We start from the raw sequence: 19,882 nt of genomic DNA, 5'->3' as shown, positions 1-19,882 counted from the left end.
GTCCGGATAACGTGACAACATCTGACCAATGCGAGTTTTTGGGAAGTGGGAGAAACAGCAGAGTTGCATCAGATTCTATTGTTTTCAGCTGCGCTCTGTCTGAATGGTTTGGCTGAGGAGCTCGGGTAAAATTTGGCCGAAAAAAGCATCTCATCTGAAGTCTCACTCCGGCTATGTCCGCCTCTGCGGTGGCGACAATATTTATTATGATATGTACCTCTGTTCCGATCCCTTCCGCTTTCTATGGTGAGGAAAGGGGATTTCATTCGGGTTTCGACATCATCATTGACGCAAATAAATCGGGAAGTTCGTCACCCCACTGAACTTCGTTTAGCCTACCCTGAACTGCTCTCAGTCGCCCTCAGTTGCAGCACAAACTTTATCTCAATCGGGCGTGTTTCATTCAGGGACTAGAATTGGTGATCCGGTAGATATTATTCTGGTGCGGCTCCCCAGCGATCCTTACCACTTAAGGGCTCCTGAGTGAAGTCTGTGAGCTGAATTACAAGCTTGATGAGCTACATTACAGCTTAATTTTGAAGTTGACTTTCATTGGTGAGAAGGGGAAATCGAGTTAAGTATAATTTGAACGGTCGCCACGCGCGCGGAACGACCCGGTATTTAATGAGCCTAGAATATTAGAATAGAAGCTTTCATCACGAGCGTATATAGACTTGGAAAATGACCTGGCTCCAAGGGAGTGTGACCTCAGTGGCAGGCGAGCGAGTAGGAGTGAAATGATCACGGCGCGACGTCTTCACTCCACCGTACTTTCGCTTTCGGACGGCTCGGATTTTATCTTCACGGTATTTCTATTCCTCGAGAACTATGAGATTCGCCGATCCCTTCAGTTTAAGGCAGTTCATTCTGATGACTGATGAGTGTCCGGATCCCGGGAGCTTTGAATCCGCCGAGCCGCCGAGCCGCTCATACGGAAGAAATACAAGTTTGAAACCCCAGCAAGCTCCGGCTCATTCACTAAATTAAGAAGAAAGGCGGAGCTACCCGTCGACGGTAGACAAGAATGGTAGAGTACAGCCTGAAGCAGAGACATACAAGGGGTGCCCCCGATCCGAATGGACATTGGTATTGTACCTCGTTTGCCCAGAATAATTTCTTCTCCGTGTCACCAATGACATCTGGTCGGGTGCTTTTTTTCTGAGTGAAAAGGTAGAGGTTTCTAGTGTTCGAGGGTTTCGGAACTCACCGCCGCGAAAGGCGTGGTGCAGAATCAGATTTTAGGGAGGTTTGCGGTTTCTGACTATGGGACGTGTTCATATCTAATGAAAAGCAGAGTCGATTGACTTATGGGATTGCAGAATAGAAGTCTGGGGCGGCCTGCATTCAATGGATCTTTTGAATCTTCTGTCATTGTTCGTAATTGCCGGAGGTCTATTACGAGCCCTTCTGTAAGGACAATGATGTAATCTGCGCATTCAATGTGATACTTCATAAGACTACAATACGCGATAGTAAACCTGTGGAACTCTGGTGGAATCTGTAAATTGAGGGAAGCCTGAAATTGAGTTCCGCCAGTGCTGAGCTCGGCAGCCTCAGGGCGAGTCCGGATTCGTTCATCCTTCTTTCGAACAGGGGGAGAAGATGGATACCCAGCTGATGACATGATGGAGCGGACTCTAAGCGGACCAAGGATTGAGGACGCCTTCATATCAGGCAGTCAAGAATCGGTCAGAAATCACCGAGGTTGCATGCCGGAGAAGCGTTGCGGAGCCGGGCCCGGACTCGGGCGTTCCCCTAATGGAGGAGCCTCCGCAAACTCCCGCTCACCGCCACACCGGCGCTTCATGCGGGGCGCTGACGAATCGCTCAATCTTTGACGGCAAAGAAGCGAAGATTTCAAAATCCAAGCACACTGATGACCTAAACCATCGAGAGGATCGTAGTCGACAGCGATAAAAGACGTCAAGCAGGCTGCGCAACAGAACCAGCGCCTACCGTACCGAGTGTGGAGAGAAATGCCCTGGGACAATGAGCTGCCGTTAACGGAGACACTGCTGCTGAAACTCATCCAGAAGACTTGCGTAACTCTGAAAGCTTTCCATTCCGTTCACGGGGAGCTGTCCATCTAGTCGTCATGCTCCCATAGCGGCCGAGTCCACCCTATTGTTGCTGAACGTACCTTAACAGTGAGCTCTGGGGGCTCAAAATGAGCTTCGGGGAAAACGGGAAACTTCGAAATCAATTATCATTCTCCACAAGGATACTGCCGCGGATTCACAGCTGAGTAGGACTGCGGAGTGGATACGGTGACAACGCAGAGTTTTGGCGGAGAAAACCCCAATGATAAGAGCGATTCATTGATCTAAATCAGGTAATGAAGTCACCATACCAGACACTTGACAAACAAACGATAAGCGTCTCTGCTGGTCGAGGTTGTTTTCGTTCAGGGACGTTCTATTGTGGAGGCCCGACACGAATCGATGGAACAAAGAGAATTTAATTCTAAAAGTGTCGCCGACGTTATGAAACCGCTTTTGTTCACAGTAGCGGTTTCACATTGTCGCACTTGGTCAGTTAGAAGACTTCAGATACTTAGACTGGGCACTAAACCGTTGAGGCGAGATCGAGTGCTTTTCAGTTTTCCGTCACGCTCGAACTAGGCCTCTCAAGCGGAACGATCTTTATTTCAATGGTCATCAAACTGATCGATGTTTTCACGCATAGGTCATTCTGGTCGCTTGAGTCGCCGTCACCAGTCCACGGTAGCTGCGGTTCGACGATAGCTCCGGCGACGCGACGTAGGAATCGAACGCCGATCAAGAGACCACGACATTGAATGATTCTGTCCCCGATGTGACCAACATTGTGATCGTCTCCCACGTCGTATTTTTGTCCCAGCTTCTTGTGGGAGTCTCAACCCTGAGCCTTTGAACCACATTCACTTTCGCGGGGGATTGCCATCCAGAGGTGAGGCTTCATCGGAATGGAGGCGTCTCCGATGAGTCTTGACGGAAAGCAATCATCGACCTGACTAAATCGAGCGTATTTCTCGTTGGTACTAAATTGGGCTCCACGTCTCTTCGTTTCCTCGATCCAGGTGTCGGCCAATAGGACTCTTGAAGCATATGCCTTGAGTTGAATTCCGCACTAAAACTCGCAGCTCTTGTCTATCGTGGGCTATTACGACACCGACCAACCAGATATTCGCACTATCGCTTCCTTATCTTCCTCGGTATCCAGACGGCGGATCGAATAATGACAAGCGTGACGTCAGCCCTAGCAGCAAGGACTCCCCCGTCGAAATTCGCAAATGACCGACGGTCATCTAGGCTACCGCAGAAAAAACTCCCACCGCCGTCTCTGGAAGCATGCGATTGAAGAGCGGCCACTTGCCGGAGACTCCCATCATTGCGATGTCATTGTGGAACGGACGATTTCGGAAATCGACTTCTTCGGCCAGCTAAGGGATAATCTTATTCGGCTCAAGGGGCAAAAAGAGAAGCCAAGATATGTTGCGCTCCTCCGCCTCAACTGAGAGAATTTTTTTCTGGGGGACATTCCACGGAAATTCAACCAGAAAGCATCGTTTTTCGGGGGAGGATTCATCAATGCTTCGCCGAAGAATGAAATGAGAATCGAGAGAGTGAGCTGCTCATCGCAGGCTGCCGCGGCGGATTCTTTTGATTGGATTTCTTTTTCGACTGAAGATGCGACTTCATCGTCTACTCTCTTCCCCCGGCTCGGCATGGTCGACTCGATAGATGGTCGCGATAATTTCGTGAAGTGATGGCCTTCACCTTGCCGCGGAGGAGTATTGGGCGTATTCCGATAGAATAACGTTTCCTCGTTTTATTCCTCCTTCTTCTTCGCACAATGAGCTTAATCTGTATTGGCTGAGTTGGGTTATGCCCAATCCCTGATCGCCTGCCCCCTCCTGGTTCGCCGATTACATTCTATACGAATATCGCTTGTTCGATCCACTGGTATAGGTTATTGAGAAATCCGAGGAGTTTCCAGACGACCAGCGATTAAGGAATACGAGGAGGCCACAGCGCGGCGCCTGCTTGAATCTCTCCGTGCATTGTTAACAATGAATATTTCGGTGATACGAGGCAGCCAGACCAGGCCTTGTGTCCGGGATAATCTCGCCCGTCTCATTCGACTTCGGACACTTCACGTGTTTCCGTCTGCTTGTGACGGTCTGAGGCAGAGTTTGCGCATTCATTTCTTCAATACACTGTCGCTGAGGAGTTGTTCGTCGGAAAGTCGACTCCGATTGTCGGCGCTTTCGAGTTGAAACTTCAACAGTAGCGCTTCCTGACGAGAAAATAGCAGGAGCTGGAACGAGTCGCGCAAAAAAGACGACAGACGTACCGGCTCAGAAACGGTGTCGAAGATGCTGCTGAAGCCACTGCTGCTGCTGCCGCTACTAGCGGTGCGTGGGGATTCCTCGTGGGTTGTTGGCTTTCTCGCTTTGTTCGAACTATCGCACTGTCGAGAATGCCAGGTTCCTTCCCGACTCCGTACTTTTGTTTCTTGAATGCTCCGTCTTGTACCTCGGGTACAGATCCGGGAGACTCCGAAACGGGTAAATGCAGAAACGAGTGGTCTTGAGATGGAAAAACCCGGAGGGTGACACGCGACGAATGAAGTTTCAATTGGATCATCCCGCTCGACATTCGCGGTATCGATACCATGAAACGAAGCGATTTTTCCTTGTCATTTTTTAAGACTCCCTGATTTTGAAAATATAATCATTAACTGTCCGAAAAAACTCGGCCGAATCGGTGGCAGGCGTTCCCCAACGATCATTGAGCTTCGGTCTCTTCGATGGACGCCATGGATGTGTTAATTTATGGGAGTATCGAACAATTTGACGGTTTTTCCATGGTATCCGAAGACACCCAAGAGGAGTGCAATGTTTGCGGATCTATTTCAGCTCCTTCGCGAACGATGATGATGGGGATAATCGCTGTGATCCAAGGCATACGCATGTTGTGCAATACTTTCGCTTCGGAAGAGCATAATTGTTTGCACCGCGGGAGGGTCGCATTTGTGAGAAGAAGGATATTGTTGTTTTTCGGAGATCTCCTCGCGGTCGGACTTAATCGTTTCATCATTTCTGTCATCACCAGACTGATTTTGGAGCAATTTTCTTTAGCGAAAGATCCGGGCCTTGACTTCCCTGCCCCTACCTGCTCGCAAGATTCGTCGAGTCCCCCAGGCTTCATTGTGCTTCTTGGGACCAATGAAGAAAATACGGGGGAACTATATTCTGCATCAATTCGTTCCTGGTCCGAAAGGGTTCGTCATTGGCATAGGTCAGTTCAAGTTTCTCTGCCCGGTGTGATCGAAACGATCGCATCTGGATGAGAACGTCGTGCTCCCGAGGATTCCATTCCGATTCTCACGAGCTACCGGAGTTACAGCGGTCGGTATCCACTGCTTTGAATATCATTCGAAGTGGGGATTCCGAGATTCGGGTTCCCCTAGACTCCGGGGATTAATTTTCTCTCGCTCTCCTGACTGTCCACTTTCGCTCGCCGGCGACAGCGAAATGATTGTCAATGTCGCCGCTTACAGCTATCGACCACAGACTTGACAGTCTTCAGAGCGGAAGAGAAACAGAGGAGCTCTGGACGGAAACGCGATTCGGAGAATTACGCAAAACTCAGGAAAGAGACGAAATAAGCTGCGAAATAAGTTGCGAGGGTAGGAGCGCTTCGCATCAACATACACAGTGTCATACCGTCGGCGTCGTATCATCAAATGCTTCGGGCTCTGTGCCTCCCTTCTCCATCTCATTCCGATTCCGAGATGGAACGTATATCGAGCAAAGTTCTATACGATATTCTATTATCTATTATATGCGCCTTCATTACCCATCTCATTCTCCGTCTTCCTGCTTACGTACCGCCGACGATGATGCGGATGATGATGCTGATATTAAATCGAAATGTGATGAAGAAGTCGGCGCGTCGATTGAATTCAAGGTCCCATCGGTCAGATGACAATTTTAACCGGAGTTTTTTTTGGTGTTTCGTTTTTGTTATGTGTGGAGTCTAATGTCGTTTTGAGTTTCAAAAAATGGAGAGGAATGCGTATATTTCTGCCGAAAGCCGTTGCATAAAACCATTTGGAGAAGAAACTTCTTTTTTGGATGAAGTTTTTTTTGCTTGACGCTGGTCGATCCGACTCAAAAGCGTCGCCGCCTCGAACACATTTTATCAGGTGCAGCAGAATCTCTCGAGTCAATCGATGATCTGTTCGACCCAACAATTTTAGAATTGAGCTCGTTTTTTTTGGCGAAGCTAGAGCAGAGTGACCGGTCCTGATATCTACCATCATGTAGTGGTGGCGAGTGCTCTGGTCCTCCATTCGGCCTGCAGTTCCTGAAAAGTCTGCAGGAGGACTGCGCTCAATATCCCCAGGAGACTGCGGCAATGAACGGGACGGGTATCCGTACGGGGAGCCAGGAGGGTGGGCGGTTGGAGCCTTCTGGTCGTTTTCCGGAGCATTTGTGAGATCGATCTCTCTGTTGAGCCGCATGGGCGGCGGAAATGTAGGATGCGTTTGATCAGAAGTCACGCTTACATGTCAGTTGATGACTGGGCAGGTCTCTAACAAAAAATGGGCTTGATGTTTGATTCACATCCATGTAATTTTGCTTCCATTCCGAGTTTCTCTCTATTTCAGTTTGCTTTGTCCGACCGTGTTCCGGGTATCATTAGGGACTAGCGGCAAACTTTGTTTTGAGACGAGAAGCAGAGCTTCTCGAAAGCTTCCCGCGAGAAATGTCGAATGGAGACGCGCAAGGGGACAAAGGGAGCTCTTTCAAAGATTTCGAGGTGATGCAAGTGAAGTTGTCGATCTAGGAACGAATATCGAATTATCATGTATCATCAGTCGATATATCGAAGATGCCAGCGGGTTCTAAGAAGGGAGCCAGCCCTGGATACGCAAGGAAATTCAGGCTGAAAACTATGAGATGTAGCGGTCGCGGTCCGGTAGAAAGCCACCAAGAAAATAATTACACCCTGGATTACACTGCCAAATATCGAATCGGAGGGCGCGTTTACGTTCTTGAATTGGTCTCATTTCGAAAATCATCGATATGTCGACGACCCTCTGACTCCTCCCCGAACCGAATGACTTCAAAGAGAGCTTGGGAGCTTGAGAGCTTGGTCAAGTGCTAAAAGCCCGAATCGTCGATCACGATTCATCGATTCATGGCATCGGCCCGCTCGATGAGGGGATATACTTCCTCCGAACGCGGGTAAACCGCGGCTTCGAAGATCGGAAGGCACTGGAAATTGTAAACGATTGAGAAGTCGCGGGACTCGAGCGAGCTTTCTGCACCACAGCTGATACAAGGTTGGAATTCCATTGAGCGACGAAAGTTTTGCGCATAGAAATCCGTATTTCGAAATGCATCGTCTGACCGTTCACCTAGTTGACGATAGATGGGAGCCCCTGGATATGTATTCTTCGTAGAAGGGCAGTGCTCACCAAAACCAAGCCCAAGATTTAGAAGTCAAGCTATCGCTTGGTCGAATAAGTCGGTGTCAGCTGGCCATGGGGAGGGTCGGTAGCCCAGTTGAAACAATGTACCCACCTAGAGGTTGTCAACACGCAAGGCGGCGCTCTCCGCGCCGATTTCTCTGGATCGATGCAGTAGTGTCTGTCTGCCTGGTTAGAATTCGCTTTTTGTGTTCTGTCAATGAATTTGATCTGGCAGGAAAGAATTGTGCGAAAATTGAGATCGGGCCAGCCTGACCCCAACGGACCTCGGAGCTCCCTGGGAGGGAGGAATCAAGAGAGGGCGGGGAGTTTCTGGGGCTGCATTTGGGGGCATTGCCGAATTAAGTATCGATGTAGCCTAAAATCAAGTACAAGCCTCGGTGTTCGGAGAAGTATGGTTTAGTGATTGTGAATGACGTTTTCCGTCTAGAACAAGCGGTTCTTCGACTTTTTCTGCATCCCACCGTTCGCTTGCGTGAAAACTCGTTTCGAGCAATGCGCGAACTTTTTCTGTGGCTCTCACCGGAATGTCACAACGCTTCGGGCCCGCGCCGCTCAGACAGAACAAAGCGTCATCGACCCTTCGGACTCTCTGATATTCGACAAACTCCGAAAGAAAATTTGCTCCAATTACGAGCGTTTCATATGGAACAACGTGTCCTGTGAAGGCCGACTGGCGAAACACGGCCAGATGTCGAATGACATTGGACCACTTACACCTTAAAATCTCTCTCTCATAGGATGCACGTTCGGAGTTTCGGAGCCTTTTTGCCCTATTCATGAGAATTTCTATTCTGATTCCAGACGCTGAACTTACGCGAGCGAAGGAGGTCTTCGCATGGCCAGAGACTCACCAAGGATCGGATCGGGGCCCCTTTCAACTTCAAGTGAGTTTGCCGAGACGTCCTCGATACTGTCGATCTTCAGGCTGTCCCACAGATTCGTCTTGCGGTCTCAGGGAGACCTTTGAGAGTCGTTGAGAATTTTTCGCTCAGGCCGTTTTTCGTGAGCCGACGCGCAGTGCCAAAGCAACAGTGACAAGAGAAGACAGGAGTAGCTATCATAGTCGAGATGAACATGAACGGAGGCTTGATGGTGTTCATCTCCCAAAAATCCAGAGCTGTTTCTCCTGCGAGAAGCCATAGGGGCCGAGCCCCGGAGTCAGAAATGTTTTGGTACGCCCTGAAATCTCGGGGTTCTTTTTGGGTACGCTGGAGGAACCCTTTTGGATAAAAAGGAAACCCGTCCGGAGAGCGACTGAACGACAGTGAATAACCTAGTTTAGAAGTCAGGAGACGCGCAGCGACTCCATGAAGACATCTATGCGTCGAAGTCCACGCGAGACATGCTTCATAACTCGTACCCGTTCGGGTCTCCGGCCACAAACGAACAGGGCTGTCCTCGAAGTTCGTCTCATCGGCGGCTATCCCGTCGTGGATTCTCATGGAATACTCTCGGATCATTCTCCGAAGCTTATGGGCGCATCTGGGACTGTGTCAGGAAAATTCGAGAGTACCTCTTCGAAAGCACTCCCCCTGCTCATGGGAACCGAGGATTTCTTGCTTGAGCATCCCATCTTTCTGACTGAGAGCGAGTGATGGTTCTGACGGTACATCACAGCTAGAGAGAGGCGGGTAGCCCGATGAGGTCAGAGATGAAGGCGCCTCTTTTGCTCCTCGGCCTCAACTCCAGAACGGCTGGACTGATTCCGCAAAATTATGCCGCAATCAAACGCGGAGACGCTGATCTCTATTCTTATGACCTCACCTCACGAGATTCCAAGCTCGATCAAGGAGAGATTGCGCACCTAGGCCTTGATACAGATGGAAGATACGCTGGATATGCAGGAGACGCAGGAGCTGCGCGATAAAGGCGGAAAACAAGAGTTCCCAACCAACTTTCGTACGCTTCGCATTCGCTTCCGCACGAACTCGGAAAAAGGTTGAACACGAGACTTTGCATGAAACGAATACTTTCGTTTAGACCAGCCCACTCCAGTCGGGGTGAGAATCGACGGCAAGCCCCATCGCACTGCTGTTTCGGAATGTTGCCGGATGCGATAGCAATCGCTCCTCCGCTGTATGTATATACTCCGCGCCCACATGCCAACATCCGTCGAACTCCCATGTAATGGGGTCGGGGGACTCTTCAAGAGCCACGGATTCTTCTCCAGAACCGAGCTTGATTCGTTGAAGTTAGCGCCTGTCCCCCCCATCGAGCTCACTGGAGTTCTTCAGAGAGTGTCGCGGATCAACGTTACCGAGGTACCCTTACTGGTCTCGAGTTCTTGCGCTGATTTGCTGATCGGAATGTCCAGCGTCTCTCCGATTGTCGCCTCGATGGCATCGATCAGCTCTGGGTTCGTTGCGACTCAAAGTTCACTCGATCTGCCTCTCGAGAGCGCGCAGAGAACCGCCCCACGGCCCATTCCTGCGATGGTATAACCTCTGTTGGAGCTGGCGTCATCCATCTCGCAATCTCGCAGAATCACGGCCCTCATCACTTAGGCTTCTTCCCGCTTCGAATGTTTTGTTTTGTTTCGTTCCAGAATCGGAATCATTCATGGGACATGACGTATTCCTAAAGTAACTCAAGGTGAACACGTCGCAGCGGCAGACGAGGGAAATGTTCGCGGTATTTGAGCGAGATGCTTTGTGAGCTGTAAGCCGGTGCTACAACGGTCGACTCCGCTCAACACAGAATAGGGAAGCCTTTTGAGCAGCAATTCCCAATGTTTGTTTCGCTTGGAACCCCCTCATGTGACTGACTGCTTGACCCCTCGTGATGGAGTCTCGGGAGAAATCCGAAATACATATGACTTTACGATACTCTACGAAATCTCTCGATCAGTATTCACTCTAATCCGAGTCATGACCATGAATGAATGCTGCTATCAATGAAGTTTTCGTCGCCGATCCGAATTCTCTACCCTACTTTTGGGTGGTCGAGAAATCATCCGACTTCCCCGAGACCCCTTGTACGGATTCCGGGACTTCTAGGGTGTCCCAGGGCCCCCGGTTGGCAAGTGCTGCTACTCGGCTCATGTAAGTCCAAGAACAGTTGAGAGGACCTGGACACTCGTGCCCTGAGTAATCTGTTAGACCTTCAGTAAGTACATGCGGAGAAAGAATCATAGAGATAGTAGCGACTTCCTGATGAACGTCGGACCTGTTATCCGAAAGTTCAGCGCATTCAATCTGCTTCAACACAGGCCAGAGGGCTGCCGGGAGAGCCCTCCCAAATCTACAGTTCGAAAAGTGATCTCTATGGTGACTCGCTCCGGCCTCTATTTTGAGTTGTCAAAAGCTTAGCACGTCTCCATGGTTTTTATGCCCGGCGTCGACTCCTCCATTCCGAATCTACTCGAATGCAAGGTCCGATATTTCCCTGACCCTCGACTGCCTCCCGCTGTAGGAAGAGAACCCGTCGGGGGTTTCCCCGCTCGCCGGTGAGAAAGGTGCGGTATCCTGAGACCATTCGCAAAGAAACGGTCCGAAATTCTCTTGAGCGACTCGTATAGTATTGTGAAGAAACACTCCATAGCGGAATAGTCTTATTGTTCGATCCTGAAATACCGGTTGGCACCGATATCGGCTCCGGGAGATCGGAGTGCTTCTGGAACCGTTATACATGGAGTTTGCAGCTGTGAGGATGGCTCGAGAGGATGGCTTCCCTAATCAGACCATTTCCGAATCAGATTCTGGAACATATTTCTATCGTCGTCGGAGTAGCATCGCCAGTCTGATTCGGAGGATCGAGCGAAGATTGGGACCTCCCATTGATATCCCCTGCTCAGACCAGAGGCTCTTTGTGATCTTCATGCAATCAGCAGATCGGGTCGACTCTTCTGTGACCCACTGTGCCACCACATAAGAGGAATTAGCCGTCCTCAGTCCAGAGGCGACTCGAGAACCGCGCATCATTCTGACTGGAAGCTCTCGCATCGCATGGTGCGAAATTGAGAGCCAGAGGGTATAAATGTACGGATCAAAGAGAAAATCTTGGGGCTCTGACGAGTTTAGTCTCCCAAGTCGAAACACGTGTTCCCTTGTCTCTTCGCATGATATCATGCCGATGGAAACCTTCGGTCACCGCTTGCGAAAGTCTCCAAAGGTTTCATAGATTGTTCATAAGCTGCTGCTCCGAGATATTGTGTTCAGGAGAATTGCCGCGACCGCTAGTCCATGCTGAAGGTCGTTGCGGGCGACAAACGTTTATTCGCAATTTATCGTTTCGGTACCGTGATGAACAAAATAGTGACTGTGCTTTGTTGCAGTCGCATAAATGTCACTAACAGAGATCCGGTCAGACGTCTGTTCGCCTGTGGTGATGAGCCAGTCGGTACAGCGACAGAAACGACCACGATCAAATGGCAATGTATTTAATCTTGACAAAACTCTGAGAGTCAGCGACTTTTCTTGAGTTTCTTTGGAAATCGTTGTGAAAGCGATTTCACGTTGGTGGGCTAGAATTCGCTCCTTGCGACGCACAGCTGATCCATATACCTTAGTACAAGAGGATAAATATGCTCTTGGGGAAGCGTATATCCCAGCGAAGGTGCCAGAAATCATCTCCCGAGCGAACGAGTTTGTCTCTCAGCTCGGCTCTCGCTGTCGTTGGCGCAGCGATCGAACTTCGCCGAAATGCCCCGAAGATATTGTCGCTCCCCGGTGACGACAGGATTCACAGGATCCGGGAGGCTCCGGGAAATCGGGAAATAGAATGAGTGGACCTCGACTTGAAAGAAGTACGGTCTGATGCTCAATTGCCCTTAATTAATAAATTGGCGGTCGGAGAATTGCTTTCGACGCAACGTGTATCCATGCGGCATGTCATTATCATGCAACATCAATATTTCAAAGGTTCCAATATATACGAGGCGTTTCATAAGAAACGAGCCAAGTCCGGTGCTTAGACGCTTCGAGGCTCGATCGCTTCCCGGCCGCGCCCCAATGGCTAACGGTGGCCACGAATGACACCACAATAGGCATCTCTCAAAAAATATTTCTCTAGTCAGAAAATGATTCTGCTAGGCTGGCATTTTACCATTCCGGCGACGTCGCACGCTCAGAGAGGAAACCCTACTCCAACCGCCACCAGTACAGGGCAAGCGAAACACGCCCACTCCCCTGGACGAAACCGTGGAAGACAGTCGGAAGGCCTGGAATCCATCCTGGTTCCGCTGGTCTGGCACGGATATTTTTTCTTCTGGTCTTCGATGTCCGTTCTTCGGACCAACAACGGTTCCTCGTTATTGAGTGAGTGCTCCAAGCAGTGGGAGATCAGCGTTGAGACGATGTCCAACGCTCTCCCCATCGCGTGGTATGTTCGGACAACGGTCAGAATATCCGTATCGCGGGAATTCTTCCCCGGCGAGGTCGTTCGAACCTCGTCCGAGAAGTTGGGGCCTATCGGACCGGTCTTCGCTTGTTCTTGTGATTCCTACATCGGACAAACGGATCTTCGGTGGCGGGGTAACCCCTTCGTTAAGTTGACGGTCTGACGCCTATTCTCTCTGATGAGTTGGTGCGGAAAAGTGCCCGGAGTTGACGGTGTGCTGAAGCTGACCTGGAAATCGATATCGATTAAGGAAACAAATTGCTCGAATCATTGATTTCTAGCTGTCACCAATACATTGTTCAAGCGCTTCGATATCGGGCGCGCATCGATTAGCGAGAGGGCGAATGCAAACCGGCAGGTGAGTCGCTTCGAATCTTCCGGAGTGTCGTCGGAACTCATGGACATCGCTCCGACTTTCCGAGTGGCTCCTATTGAGATCGTCTGAGAATTCCTGATGATCTGGGAATCACCCCAGACTGGTCCGCAGTTCGGACGCGCGAGAATTTCGAACGAAAGGTCAACGGCTACTGCGAAGCGCAAATGCGAGGATGAGTAGTCATCTGGTGTTTCTGTTCAAGCAACAACTACTAAAATAACCTGGTCGTTTGCGGATCCGTGATGAAGAAAGCGCGCGGGGAATTCCTGAGGCTTGATTCCAGATGTTGGTAAACACAATTACAAACCGATAGGATTTCTACACTGCAGTCGGTCTCACAGAATTCTCAGATTGTCAACAACTGGCCCATCGTCAAATCTGTCAGCGCCGTTAAACTTGGTTCTCATTGGTCAACAACCATCGAGGATTTCAGGGATCGAAGGAAACAAGCGAAGAAAAATTTTGATCTTATCCTGTACGACAATGCGTTGCCCTTGAAACCCTGCTATTTACGTATAACGGCGGGACGCGGTCAGCCGCGAGATGTTTGATTCTCGTACAGCTTTCCTTCGCACCCAGTGTTGACTTTCCTCTCTTCGAAAGTCGCTGAGGGTCGAGGGTCTCGGTTTTCAACACGCGACGATTCTGATACACTTCTCCGTCTGGAATGCCGATCCTCGCTCGAGTTCCCACATAATAAATCTATGGCGAGAGTGCCCAAAATTCGCATAATTCGAAAATGGAGGCAGAGTCTAGGGTTTCGGAGAATTTCGAAGAATCCAAATATCGGACGATCCATCGACGGGAACTAAAAGCTGTACGGACGACGTTACACGGTCCCTCATATCTCCGATTGGACAGCTACCGCTCCGTTAGTTGAATTCCGTTCCGAATCAGTATCTCATCCGCGAACTTCTCGTGGTCGTCATCCTTGACAGTCCAACGTACCCGTCATTTCGACGACGTTGCACGATTATGAAAGCATTTGGACTCGGTCGGAAATAATTCCCCATTCATCTGAAGCCGTGAGTCAGTCGGGACATTTTCCGTCCATCGCATCTCGTCCGAAACTAGCGAAACATTCAAATAAAATCAAATATCAAACTCAATCGCCAAAGTTGACCACGCTTCGATCGACTCCTTGCGCAGACATCATAACGCAGAGCGTGAGTTTGAAACACGCGAATCGAGGCAGTACATTTCGAGCCGTGAATCAGGCTGGTTTTGAATCGAGTCGATTTTGCCGAGCAATATATTCACGTTATTGCAAGGTGAGATAACAACAGTTCTTCTTCAGTATTTGAGCATGTAGTTTGCGCGTCTATTTCGGCGGTGGTTCTGCGCCCCCATGGGGAGACCGAAGCAATGTCAAGGCTCTTCGGACTTGGAAGAAACCTGTCTTCATCTATGCCGCTATCGCATCGGCAGCGCGATCATGGGTTTCAAGCGACGGTTCGATGGAGTTTTCCCGAGAGAATCAAAGTTTGAGCAGCTACCCGAATGACTCGATCTAAGTCGGGGCGGGGAACTTCCGTTGATCACGAAGTTCTCAATCAGTAACGCTCCGGAATCGGACTGACTAATGTCTGAAGCTCTCGCCTTACCGATTCCAAGCCGCTCCAGTGCTCGCTCATATTTGCCGAAGTACTCGCATCGGATCCTGGCAAGAAACGCGTGACCCCAAATTGAATTTCAGAGCGTATGAACACGAGTCTCAATCCCTTGAAAGTCGACGTCGATTCACTCTCTAATGGTCATCTGATTACCCGTCCTGTGAATGTTGCCGATCTGCGCCGGCAAGGTTCCACTTGAATTTGATCCGCATGCACCGAGAAAATGTTTCGCGCTGGGATCTCTCTTCAAAAGCAATTTTCCTGTCTTGAGAATCATTTGGAACTTCACAGTTGATTTGTCGTCAACCGTTTTCGGTCGATTCTGAAGATTTAAAAGAAAACGGGGTGGAGCTCCTTCCTCTGGGATTTCTCTTCTGACCCTTCGAGACCGTTATTGGAAGAATCTAATCTTTCGGTCGGCAAAGACCGCTGTGGCCCGGCCGGACCTCACGAAGAACTTGGGCCAGACCTCACATTGTGTAAATGCTAACTACTTTTTCGGTGAGGTACACCTCTCGAGAGAGCTTTATGGTATGCCACGTGGAAATGGGGACTGTGCATAGTCAGTAAAGTTCCGTGAGATCTCCCGGCGGTGATTCGTCGGACAGAAACGCTTCCTGTCGCACCTCAGCTCATGCGTAGGCGCTGACACGATAGCATGCATCAACTGAGCTCCATTTTTCCATTTCAGTCACGTTCAGGGTGTTTACCAGGACTCGCCTCAGCAATACATTGTGAGTACAGACTTCAACTTTTAGCCAAAAGTCGCCATGACACGCTTGATTACTCCTGACAGAAAAGCTTGAAACAGCTGACATCTCCGCGGAGGAGATTTTTATCAATAGTCGTATTGTCGAGCCTCCGTCTCGCTCCAGGTCCAGAAAATTCACCGATCAGAAAAGTCATTCTTCCTTCCCGATTTCTCTCCATTCTGTCAATTTCCCGTTTTCACCGTTCCCCTTGAGCGTTCTCTATCTGTCCAGAGACACAGCCGTCTTCTGTCGATAGACCGTCGATCAGTTCGTTGATGAGAATAGATCGAAACACTTGGAACGATACATGTTGGATTACTATGGAACGCTCGGAGCTACTCTTCAGAATGAATGGCGGAAGTAGTGAAAGGTCTGCTCCGGCTCGGATCCTAACCTTCCGGCAAGCGACAACGAACTTTCTCTCGAATATGATATACTAGGTTACGCGCATGAGGTGCTCTGGCCCAGTTCATGCACCGCCGGCTCCAAAAAGCTCATCAAAGACAGTCTATTCAGATGTCTCTGCCTGAATCGCTTAGTTTATTGTCCCCCAGTCGGGTAGTTCGCCCGTTATTAACCTGACTCACCATCCGGAAGATCCGAGGGCTTGCAAGCCTCAGGCCAGCAGTCGATCTGCGGTCAAATACGACTTCCTCATTTCCGACTTTACTTTTTTCTGAACGATTTTCCAGCCCTGAGCATGCCTGATTAGCTGTGACATATTGTGGGGGTCTCCTTTGTCTAGGAACGGAACAGAAATCAAATGTCCGACATAGCCTCGCCAATTCACGCGCTCTTCTTACTTGGCATAGAGAATTCCTTCTCCCTCTCCCACAGTCTCTCCGGCTGCCCGATCAACGTTCTCACAGGCTCGTGTCACGCATCCGACCTTCAAACAAATCAAGAATCTATAGCTCCCGGAGCAGTTTCATCTCTTCTTGCCCGTCTAAAGAAGACGTCGGACAGCTCCTTCGTTCCTTCGTTCGTCCGCCCAGACGGCCGACCGCCCATCTATCTGTAGAAAGGTTCGGCGGTCTGTTTTCCGCTCTTCGGACGGTAGTCAAGTTGCCGGCAAAGATCACGGTCTCAACCTTGATTGGTCAGGGAATCTATCCAAAAAGCAAATCCTCTTCCGGCTCGGACATGCGGCTTATCTCGCAGTTCGTCGCTGGTCCCGAATCCATTATTCTTCTTGAGCATAGAATGCTCCGTATCATTCCTTGAAATGTACTTTGAGTCATTTCTGTGGCGATCGGCCGATTGCTGGGTCGCTCGCGCGCTCGCTCACTCGCTCGAAATTTTGTCGCTGTGTCAGTCCGTCCAAGTATGGATATCTGTCAAATTCATCGGGCAGAGCAATTGTTCACGTTTTCTGGTCGGTGCTGTTGACCATGTATCGCCCATTGCTGCTCAGATCCGCTGGACATCGATGAGGAATCGCCCATTTCCGATTTCAATCTCGTTCGGGACCCGCGCGGAACGACCCGACTCGTGGGCGGTTTTCGTTCTCAATACGATCGCTGCCGCGATTCGAGCCGGAGCAATGCGCCGAGCAATGATACAGTGTAGCGGACTCGACCAGGCGAGCTATCGTGTATCAGTTTACATCTCATTCTTAGGGCTGGTTGCAAGCCGGTTCATTCGCGACCCGAGTGAAATGAGTTTCTTGTTGTTTCGAGATGGGGTCCACGATTCCGCGCGGAGGATCTCGCCCCACTTGAGCTCGGACCTTTCAGATCGACCGTCGTGGATATGCGTGAAGATGGGCAGATGCACCCTGAAGGTCTCATTGTTCTGTTTAACGCTCGCGTCTCAAGAATGTGGTTCCCTTGAGAGGCTATCGGGCGTCCAGTCGCTGTCGCTGGTCCCTGAAAATCTCCCAACGATGGCTACTTTCGGATTGAGAATGGACCAGGGCCCATCCAAGAATCGTAGATTTAGCGCTAGTTCATCGTCACTTGTCATCCACCAGAAGAAGGACAATAAGAAGCCCTGAGAAAAGCAAATAAAAATTGGGATAAAACCGCGAGATGAACGGTCATCATCCAGGGATGAGCGAAGAACGCAGAGAACTTCGCTGATCAACCGTTTAGGTAGATTGCGATCCGACGGACTGGGATACTTTTAGGTAATTCACCCGAAGAAGACTCCAGCGAAGGTGATTGTTATCTGACCGCGGCGGTAATAAGAAATTAGCGAGGCGAATGAATCGATGGAGGCAACCGAAATTCCTCCGTAGACGAGGTCGTCCGCGGGCGTTGATGTCTTGATCTCAAGCGATCATTTGACGCGACCTGGGACCATCTGAGCTGGAGCTCTGCGTACCTGTAGACCGAGCACAGCCAGGGTTCCCTTCGGGCAAAAGCTCGCAATCCGTAGTGGATCTCACAGCGCTTCAGAGGGTTTCGGTTTTTTTTGTTCGATTTAACAATTGTCTTGTTACGTCGAGGTTGTGCGGAACGCATCATCGCCGAACACTTCGCCCTCACCACGAGCTCTCACCTGCGGTCTGCTGAGCGGTCGCACGCGCGCAATTCGGCTTGCTTGTTCGTTTCTGTTCTGTCAGCTGGCGTCGTTGACGACGCGAAACTGTCGAGCGAGAAGGATTGTTTCGGTGCTCATAGGGTAGTTGTGTTCGGTGACAGCTCACTCTCAAAGATGTCATTGTCGATGAGGATTAAAAAACGCTTCCCGCTCTTACTGAACGCGAAAGCATGCCCGGATGAAAAATCGGTGAGTTAGGCCATAATCGTTCCCCGGCGGTTCCCGGAAAAGATCTCCCACGCATCACGTCGACTTGACGTTATTCTTGGCATCGATCCTTATCTATTTCGACATACTCGCTCCCCGCGAGGAGGTTGACGGAGCTGATCGACGCTGCAGAGCTCATGACTCTCGGAACGGTCCATTGTCGATGCTCCTAGAGGGGACAAGCACCTATTCCGGAGCTTTCCGCGCAGTGCCACAACTCGGTGATTGTGGAAAATTCATTTTGTTCCGGATTATCGCGGCAACTCCTGAATACGATCGTTTGATTCCTTGAATATCCGCCGCGTCTTGGACGCGGTATTCAAATTTGGGAGCATGTGAAGAGCTGCTGAGAAAAAAAGGACCTTCGGAACTCTGAAGAAATACATAGTCGGCGAGCGCAGTCATCTCGGATCCGAGAACAATGGATTGGCGACGGGGCCGCGACTTCACGGAATCGGAAATTTTTAAAAGGCCACACCTCGGAGCTTACTTAAGCTCATGGCTCATGATCAGATGGCGGGCTTCGTGCGGGCCCAAGTGGCTTTTTTTGCGAGTTCCTTTGTTGGATTCTCACGGTGAATTGAAAACTACAGTCGTACACGACTCCAACGGGGGAGTCCTTTCAATTTCTCGTGCGAATCCTCCAATCCCTAGAAGACGAGGTCCTCTTCCTGAAGGTCGGTCGCCACGGAGCGTCTTCCGATTTCTTGCGACTGATCTTTCCAGTGCAGAAGTTGTCCCCGACGTTTCTCCCAGACTCCGAACGAGGGAATAATCGTCACTCAGAAAGCGACTCGAATCGGAGTACATATGTATGAGCCCGACGGGAGGTATAAGGACCGCGTCGGGGGTAGGACTAAGATTCCTCGATCATTTTTGCTCATTCGAGACAGATCAGAACGACCATGTCCAGGGGTATTGACTGCACGAGACAAGTGAATTGGTACTTTCTCTCTTCCACTCCGGTGATCCTCCCACACAGAGCGACGTACAGGCTAAATCGCGAGAGAACAGACAGTCGTACCTGTATCTCTCTGTGTACGGGAAGAAATGTGTCGAGGCTCGAAAAGTCTCCCGGAGGCGCTTTGAGATATGTGATGTATCGGCGGAAGAATATCGCAAGGGAGCCACGCGAGGAATGTCCATATTGATTTACTGGAATCATCCCCGTAAGTCAGAAAAAAAGTCATTGTAAATCGAGCTGAGATTTCGAAATAGGGAGGAGCCATGGGCTTTACTAGCGCGGACGTTATCGGTGAAATGATTCGGGAATATTCTCTCACGACATATTGACGTCCTCACCAGCCAGGCTCGGCTTCCGAGGCTCTTACGATGTTTAGAGTCATGGATCAAGTTCAGGTTCCATCAGCATGATCAGACGACAGCGGGGCATCGAAAGGGGTCAGTTTCCTCTAAACCATCGACCCACTTACCTCAGAATTCCCCCGGAGACGCTCGATGGGGTCGGTCGCCGGCACAATCGCTTGATGATTCATCTCATAGCGTGCACTCTGAGCCTGGGGAATGTGGTATCCAGCCAGGCGATGTCGACCGAAGGAGCTCTCCGC

The 19,882-nt window shown here is 50.2% G+C and overlaps 1 protein-coding gene across 1 annotated transcript in view; it reads left to right on the top strand.

Moving 5' to 3' along the window:
• LOC100906180 (uncharacterized) overlaps nucleotides 1-19,882 on the top strand; it is a 42,162-nt gene that overhangs the window by 15,008 nt on the left and 7,272 nt on the right. Inside the window, exons 2-3 of the mRNA XM_029112863.1 lie at nucleotides 8,287-8,369; nucleotides 15,503-15,545. Coding sequence (XP_028968696.1) covers nucleotides 8,287-8,369; nucleotides 15,503-15,545 — 126 coding nt within the window. The remainder of the gene's footprint in view (nucleotides 1-8,286; nucleotides 8,370-15,502; nucleotides 15,546-19,882) is intronic.

Source organism: Galendromus occidentalis, unplaced genomic scaffold, assembly GCF_000255335.2.
Source record: "Galendromus occidentalis unplaced genomic scaffold, Mocc_1.1 scf7180000077530, whole genome shotgun sequence".
Taxonomy (NCBI): Eukaryota; Metazoa; Arthropoda; class Arachnida; order Mesostigmata; family Phytoseiidae; genus Galendromus; species Galendromus occidentalis.
This window is presented reverse-complemented; position numbering and strand designations above follow the sequence as displayed.